The sequence below is a fragment of the Teleopsis dalmanni genome, chromosome 1 (assembly GCF_002237135.1).
Source record: "Teleopsis dalmanni isolate 2A chromosome 1, ASM223713v2, whole genome shotgun sequence".
Lineage (NCBI taxonomy): Eukaryota > Metazoa > Arthropoda > Insecta > Diptera > Diopsidae > Teleopsis > Teleopsis dalmanni.
Genome location: NC_051846.1, coordinates 6,722,964 through 6,732,343, shown reverse-complemented (window position 1 = coordinate 6,732,343; position 9,380 = coordinate 6,722,964). Strand labels below are relative to the sequence as shown.

The following is a 9,380-nucleotide window of genomic DNA, read 5'->3' as shown; positions in this document are numbered from 1 at the left end:
GTATGCGTATATATTTATCTGTATATCTTTCTATATATATTAGGTATTTAGTTAGACTGTGATTCAAAACATTTATCAGACTTAAAGTCTGTAAAGAAAATGTTCATAAAACGTATTTAGTAGTGCACACAAAGAATGAAAACAATCAATTTAATGGATAATATTAGTAAAATTCATTAATAATTTAAGTCAGTTAATTTTGTTGAATAATAATGTGATAAATTATTAAACAGTCGATGGTTCCTTTATTTAAAATTTTTTAATTTAAAATGATTTACTCTACATTACATTACACGTTGCAGTTAAGTTGTTGTCACATAATAAATTTAACTCTTTAGGCACAGTTGATGGATAATGAGTTGACATTCTTACGAGGTTGGACAAAGAATAAAAAATAAAAAATAACATAAATGTCATAAGCAACATGTTATGAGCCAAAGTACCACGAATGTTGAAATATGTAAGTTTATACCACAAGAGATACAATGCACTATACTACTATATAAGTTTGTATCTGCGTTGTGCTGGACGTATGCGTATACGTAATTGCGTGAATGCGTGAAATCCAGACGCACAATAGAACCTTAAGAGAACGGGAAAGATAAAGCGGCTTTTGTGCAGCCAACAATATGAGCAGTAAATGTTATTTATTTTTTCATTTTGTAACTATTAACCGAACCTCGTGAATGGAAAAAGCGTACATTTTATGCAGTCATGCGAATGTAAATAAAAACTGCACTTTTCCTGTACAAATTAAAAGAAAAACATTCACATGATCGTTTAGTCGGACATAGAAAGACATGCAACACATAATTATCGGTCAGTAGCTGAGCTGAGCTTAAGTACCGTGGAAGCGATTCTTTCAGTTTTATGACACGTCTTACAAAAGATACGTAAACTCAGGCACGGCGCGCCTCACCGCGCCTCACCGCACTGTAACCTAAGCTACTCGTAAGTGACACAATTTATGTGAATATAGAGTTTTTCCACTTCGTCACTGTGAACTCTTTCATTTCTTCCATTCGTCTATCTTTTCTACTTAAAACCAAGCCATGGAAGAAGCAAAAAGCACTGACGGCGGATATTTGGTTTTTATTTTATTACAAATTAAACTTTATATTATGAGCATTTAAATAAAAACAAAAAAGATCTATGCAAATGCCAGAAATGCAGTTTGTATTGAGAGGGAAAAAATAGATAAATTATAGAAGTCAAACAACTATTTTCACTGTTTATTTATTGTTAACTGGAAGGTATTATTTCTTAGGTCTTACATCACATTTGGGCTATGCGTATTCCTATTTCGGCCATATATCTCCGCTGGCCATAGATGGCCGGCCATCCATCGATGGTGTCACTAAACAACTCGTATTTTTTTTTGCTTTGTGAACCTTTCTGAATGCGTGACGAATTATTGTGGAATTTGTGACGCGCGAACGTTTACTTTTTTCTCGAATGTCTGCGGGTTTTAGGCTTTCAGCTCTTGGTGATGGAATGTAATTTGGGAAATGGTTGAAAGTGGCTTCATGGTGCGTTTTTATAAAACAAACATAAAAATGAACATAATTATTGATTACAATGATAAAAATAGAAAACACAAAAGAATAGCTTTATGTATTCTAATTAAGCTTTCAAAATGAAGAGGAAAAGAAAATTCAAAGAAAACAAAAACCGAGAAAAGGTTGAAATTCTTTATTCTAATGAAGATCTAAATCTTAGAGTTGACAAATGTGGAATGGAAATTAGAAAATATGCGGTTTAAGCAACATTAGTAACCCAAAAAAAGTAAAATATATTTATCACACCAAAATTGGTACTTCTAAACTCAATGACCTTTATGATCTTAAGACCCAATTTCCGGTATTCTATATTCTGATTCTCACACAACATAATTTACTATAGATGGCATTTACTGTCGTTAGACCATTAAAAAGCACAATAAATATAATTAATACTTTATAGGTTAGAGGGAAATTTAACTTAATTTTAGAGGAAGTAAGAAAAAACGTAGTACTTGTGTTCAGTTCTTTAAGGAATAAAATGTACGAAAATAAATTACTAATACATCTATACTGAATCAATGTTATAACAACTATATAACGGCTATGTAGTATTTTAAAACTTAAAAATTAACTTTAATTATGGGTCTTATGGTATATAAAGACACTTTCAGTCAATAAATAATACTACTGAGCTTCTGGTGAACACCCAACTCATTGTTGACAACTGTGATACTAAAAATAACATCAATTTAAATATTCAATTAAAAAGTTACCTCGCCAATAGATGTAACTTCCGACAAAGTAAACAATTGAGAAATAAAGTCCTCCCGCTATCGACACACAAGTCATATTTCAAAAGTCTCTTATTATGTCTACCTTTTATATCTCTTGGCTCAAGCCTAAACAACCTTAACAGTTGTATTGAAAAGTGTGAGGTGAAAATTCTTAATAGATTAATGGTGTAGTAGGTGACCTTAATAAAATAGGTGTAAGGAATTGAAGTATCATATTAGAATTTACCAGAGACTACAATGCCGAAAAATTAATTATTAAATTAATGATTAGTTCAACATTTAAGATTAAATAATTAATATACTTCGTTTATATTCAAGTGGTTCAAATTGTTTGAACATTACGTTGCCCAAGTATCTTCAGGTTTCTAGAATTTGAATATTTGAGTTAAACACTTTAAATTTTAGAAAGAACTGAAGTTGATCAAACATCAAATGTTATAATTCATTTAATTTTCATTCACCTTATATAAACTATATAACAACAACTGCAGAATATGTAATAAACCTGGCATCAAGAAAGTCAAAAAAAGAGAGCATACCCTCTTCTTGTCCGGATTTATCAAAAAAAAAAATAAACAAAATTTTTAAAACTGCCATGACTAAATATTCTCACTGATGTTGGTGTAGTTCACATGAAGTTACTGTCATAAAATTTGTAAATAATACAATATATACTGTCACTAACTGGCTTTAAGGATTGTGATTTGTTATCGCTATATAGACCTTTCAAGTGTATGCATAATCTCGATCAGCCAGCACTACTTACTTAACCACTATATCGATTTACTACTATTGAGAACAACCATACTCCACCATCAATATGTTCAAACTTTCACACAATTCGAATAATATTAGGAACTCTAATACAAATATAATTTAGTCTATATTTTACAATTTACTTTAAGACCAAATATGAATGTAAACACACACTTCAAGCTCTTTTTGTTAGGAGCCTTCAGTTTATAGTGTTAAGAGCATATTGCATTGGTAAAGCTTCTACTTCAACTTGTAGACATAATAATGAGGTGGATATATGAACGTTAAATAAAACATTATAATATAGAATAGTTTAGATTAGTTTAATTGAACCATGGGGTTGAGTTTTCAACTTAACAATATCAAACTTCCCAATGCAGCTCACTGGGACATTAAGTCCCAATAGTAATAGAGTTCAAAGTATTATAAATAGCTTTATTTATTTAAAAAGGTAACCTATTAAAATAGATATAATTTGTTTTGCAGATCTGTGTATATGAACTGTAGATTGCTTGTACTTAATTTTATGATAATTAACCTATTCCACACGTAGAATTCTAATTATTTACCTATAATTGATTTCTCCAAAGTGCATCGTCTAGCAAAAACTATATAGATGTCATTCAATAAGAGCAGAGAAATAAATGAGCAAAAACTGAAAGAAGCACTAAATATAAAATATGTCTAAAAGCAAAAAAGTTAATTACTAACTTTTTTCTGTTTAACTAGCTATACATTTACTATAGAAATAAAAACTCTAAAGTAATTAAAGTGATTAAATTAAACTGTGGGAAAATTGCGGTGCACTTTAATTGGAATAGAAACTGTTTTAATTGGTTACTTTATGGGTTTATAATAGCTACTGTAGCCGAAAACGCTTCTTCCGTTGGTTTTCCATTTGATGGAAGATTGTGTTGCACACTTAACTGGAGTTCTATACATATAACTTTCTAAACATTAAATTAAATGTAGATGATGTTTGAGAGTAATAAGTCTGGTTATTACAATTTTCATTTAAGATTAAAGAAAATTAAAGTCATCAAATTTAAAAACTTTTCAGAAATTAGAAACTAACATTTAGTTAATTAAAGGATTCGGTGTTTTATTGTAATGAAACTGCAAAAAGAAAAGTATCTATGTTATATGGTATATGGTTGTTGTATGTAGTGACTGTGTATATAAGGCAGTGGGTCAGAGTTACACTTAAAAGTGAAACAGAGTTCGAAATTAAAAAAAAAATAAATTAGAGTAATATATAATGGAAATAATTTAAAATGATAATTGAACATTTGAAAATATTATCAAAGAAAGCAGTAGCATTCAACTTGACCTTGTGTATATCTCAGTTAGAAAAATATATTTACACAAAATATTTTACAAAATTTATTATATAAATGCAGTTAATATTTATTAACAAATATTAAATTTTAAATAAAAATCTCAAAGTAAATGCCATAGACCTAAAAATATCATGCATAATTTTGCATACGAAAACTGCATTTCAGTCCGGGTTAACTGCATTTGCATTTCATGTGTCCACAAATGCCACTCCATTTCGTTATTTCACCGATAGTTTCAGGCACAGCTCAGCACTTGGACATCAAATGGCGCTTAAGTTGCATTTTATAGGGAATTTAAGTTTTGAGATTTTTTTAATTTACCTTGAGCCCCAGCACAACTATTGTGTCTTATCTCACAGAGTTTTAAGCATTCGAAATCATTTCGTATGCAAAATGTGAAGTTTGATTTATGGCTTAAAATGTGGTACTGCCGCAATTCGAGCTTCATTTCAGTTGTTGCCGATCATTTCTTTGTCAACTACAGTTGCAAAATGCAGCAGCAACAGTTGATGGCAGCAACTACAACATTGCCAACCAACAACCGACCGACTGTCAACCAACCAAACTGATGCGTGTGGAAAGATAAACACTTTGACAATTAATCAAATGTGTCATAAAATCATGAACGATGCCATCAAAACAATTCAGACAAAATGAGTTATAAATATAAAAAAAATTTGTATCTACAAAAGCACAAAAAAATCGAATTATAAATGAAAATAAAAAACTTTAAATAAGATTTAAATGTGTTTATAAGAAGACAATTTATGTGCGTGGTACTTGGCTCAAAAGAGCCAAGAGTAAACGAAGTAGGCGAGGTCAATGAAGCTGTTAATGCGTGTGAAATTGTTAGCGTCTTTGCGACTTCATTGCGAAATTGTATCTCAAGTTCCAACCGACATCTGTAAGATGTTCAACGTATATAAGAAACAACAACAAAATAATTGTTGGCAAAATATGCACAGACTTTTCCTGTCCATTTACTAAAACATTTTATCTCGTTAGGAATCTGTGAAATATTTTTGTAAACAAATGACCGAACATTAAAATATTTAAATTACTTTTTATTGTTAATAAATTGGGCAAATGAACTTCATTGACATGTGCTAATATTTACTTTATTTATTATCTTTTAGTTAAGTAAATATACTTTAAAATTAATGTCATGTTTTTTGTAATAATTCACAGTCTAATATCACAAAATAGGATATAAAATAATTTACTTAAAAAAAAACTTAAGGGAGCTTTTTTTAATATTTGGTTTTTAAGTTGGCAACACTATTTTTATAGATCACCACTTATGCAACTCAGGGCTGATTTATATTCAGTACGATTTATTATTTTAGCTTTTGGGGTGGATTAACTTCCGCACGATTTGATTCGACGAAAGTTCAATATTCATTCAGCAATTAACAAAATACACAAAACAATGTACTGTTTACTACGGTTAATAGTGTACGGGTGTCATGGAATATTTCTTTAAAAACGAAGACTAAAAGTCAATGGAGCTCAATATCGAGCATGTCGAATGAGTTTTGTCTTCAAAAGTGCATTAAGTACCATCATGATCATGTGATCTGACAACACAACACTTCATTGTAAGAGAAACGTTGGTGTAAACGGAGCAGATAGCATCCATTACAGGTAATGTTGGTAAATTTGAACTTTAAAATGTAACCTTTCTGACACTCACCTCTTACAAAATTATTCTTTATAATATATATCATATATATATGTATGACAAAATTATAGTATATTTAAAATCCAAAAACATTTAAAAAGGTATATATATATATTTGTTTTTATTTTCTTTTTTCTCAAGCTCGTGCTTCGATTGCTCTTAAGTATATAGATATAGTATATGTAAAATCTTAATAAAGGTATACCTGCTTAATAGATGAGCTCAAACCTTTGCATACGTTAACAATACAACAATATTTTGTTAGAGTAGAAATGTACTTATCCAACAATTTTATTTAATAAAACGACTAATTTAGTATAAAAATATCGACGTAGATTAACACAAAATGTGCCCCATACACTGGGCACTACAAATGCAAGCACCGCATAGAACCATAGTACTATGGAAAGCAAAATTTACTGTAGGCTGTGATTATCGTATGAGAACATATTAAATGCAGAGGCGTCTGGAGAGATATGCTGCGTCTGGCCGAAACCTGGTAAAGGGTTGTTATGACTAATTAAGCAATATAGGTATTTTTAATAAATAAAGTTTGAAGCTTTTAAGAAATCTAACTATCTTCCCTCAGCCATAAATAGCAAACTTATTGTCTGTCGAAGATCTTGCGAGAAATCAAAGCATTATCATTGATAGTAGACAGTAACCACTATAGGATAAGTAACACACAACTTGAATGTAAAGTTGTATTTGAGCTTGTTTTATATGATGTATATGATGTATTGAGCACTCTATGATGTACTTAGTCTTAAGTGTACTTTTACAACAACTGCTAAAAAATTAGCAGTTATGGAAGCAGAACCAGTCTACTTTGAATTATTCAAGTTAAAGGGCGAGTCCTCGATTGACTAATCACTGCGATGGATGTGAGTGATAAGAGCGGCTATGAAACAAAAAATGATTTACAGGAGTTTGGAATCAGCCAGTTGGAACTCTAAAAAGTGCCTGTTACAAATACTTGAATATATAGATAAGTAAATAAATATGGTTATTGTGTATAATTATATGAAATAAATTGAAGTAATTCAAACCTCACCAATAGAAGTATATAATTAATTTCAAAATAAGAAAAATTAAAAAAGTAAAAGCTTAATAAACTATGTATTTAAACTGATGTATACTATTTATTTTATGATCAACAAATATTAATAAAAAAAAAAATTAATAAGAAATAATTGACAAGCAATTTTATGCGCAATCATTTAATATGTCAACTATATCTACTTATATCTTTTAATTAAAATAATTGACTATCTTACTAAATATTTAACTATCTCAAGTAAGACTATTAAAAAGTACCGTTTTTAATTTTTTATAATTAAAATAAAATTGAATAATAAAAACTAGTTTAACAAATATTTAAATTACAATCATTTTATTGTGTCCATTTAGTCGTTGTAATACTTTTTATTAGACAATTAAATAAATATTTTATTTTATTTAATTTAAAAAAGCCGTCGACATAAAAACTTAAATTTATAAAAGCTATTAAAGCAGAGATGTCATCAGTTTAGAATGAAATTGCCAAATTTATAAAATCGTAGAATAAAAATTGTGTATATAATTAATTATTTATAAGATTATTTGCATAAAAACACAACAGAGCAGATAAATTAAAACTAAAATCAAGATTAATTAAGAATAAAGAAATCAATAATAGAATGATTTTGTAAGAGATATTAAACAATAGAGCAGAACTAAATCACTAAATTATACAACTTTGACGATGTTTCCGACTTCTTGAATATTTTTGTAAACCAGATTGGAACTCTGCTTTGTTTTTATTTAAAATTGAATACAAGAAGAAATATGGTTCCCAAGATAGGTTTACGAACAAAAGTTAGAATAAAGTTTTGTTAAATGATTAGATTTAATAATTGTATGAATTATTGAAAATTATTTATTATAATGATATAGTTGTTTACTTGTCTCATTCAAAGAACTGAGATGCCTTTTAAAAATAATATAAATAAGTACTATACGGGCGGATTGACTTCTAAATATCTCATCAGACATACATATCTTGGGATATGCCTTAACTGCAGAGCTATATCACACAACATTGTCATTCTGTACTATTACTTCTTATTCCAAATCTAAAGTCAATTTATTTAAAATATCATTTTCTTTTAATAATTATCAATTTTAATAATTTACTTTTCTAAATAATACATGTCAAAACAAGTAAAAAATTATACAAAATAGAGTATTACACCCGTTTATATGGTCCTCGCTCTAGATCTGACGATAATTGATGTCTCTATATGTTCTATATATTTATTTATTTAATTATTTATAAATTAATACTCAAATAAATTTTTAATTAGGGAATTAGACTACTAGGTCCTTTGCTCTGATATCCTATATATATCCTACTCTATGCCTGACTTTGAGTGGAGACCCTAGCGACGATTTAACGTGATCTAATACGCTTAATAAATACAGACTCTTTAGCTTAAATACTGAAGATGCTGATTCCTCTGGAACCATTTAGGCTTGCAATTGTTTAACATGATGATCCGATACTCTATTAATATCAAGAGCTGGATGAAATTACAATGCACAATTTTTAAAATAGTATTATATATGATGAGTCTTTAGTTCTTTAAAAACATAAAGGTTGTTATATTCAGAGAAACCAAAAAAAAACTAACAAAAGAAAGAGAGTTTGATACAGCTTTGACTCATTTGGTTAAAATACGATAAATTATTGCCTCTAGTTTGACAGGTTCAAAGTTATAAGACTGATACTTGTAGTTCTACAATTATATATAGACTTATAAAATCAAAGAATTTTTTGAAAGAACACTAATGAAGAGTATTTAGTAAGTATAGAAACTTTTTTGACGCTGTGTTACGATTCTGATGTGTACACTTTAATAAAAGTGTAAATGAAATAACTCATAGTAATTGTTGGTACTACTAATACCAAAGTTTATCTTAAATTTGATGAAAAATACTATTGCAGCCAACAATCATTAAAATTTTCTTCCCTACTCTATATTATTTTCTTTTCTAAATTACCATTGCTTATGATTGCTGATTGATTATATGATTGTATTATAATTATCTATATCGGGAAGTATGCTCTTTCGGAGTGCTTTAATTCTGCAAGCGAATATGCGACTTCTAAATAAATTATATCTTAGCAAATATAGAAAATGGACCTCATCCATATATACGATTTCTTTCGATTCTTTGAAAAAGAAATTACTTTTCGCCATTAAAACACTTCTAAACGAAATACCCTGTATATTTTATCGTATATTTGAATAGCGTTAAATCGTCA

The 9,380-nt window shown here is 28.8% G+C and overlaps 1 protein-coding gene across 1 annotated transcript in view; it reads right to left on the bottom strand.

Annotated features, from left to right (window-relative positions):
• Positions 1–3,894: 3,894 nt before the first annotated feature.
• The window catches only part of LOC119682879 (paramyosin, long form-like), an 11,234-nt gene continuing 5,748 nt past the window's right edge, over positions 3,895–9,380 (bottom strand). The window contains exon 3 of the mRNA XM_038096450.1: positions 3,895–4,002. Coding sequence (XP_037952378.1) covers positions 3,895–4,002 — 108 coding nt within the window. The remainder of the gene's footprint in view (positions 4,003–9,380) is intronic.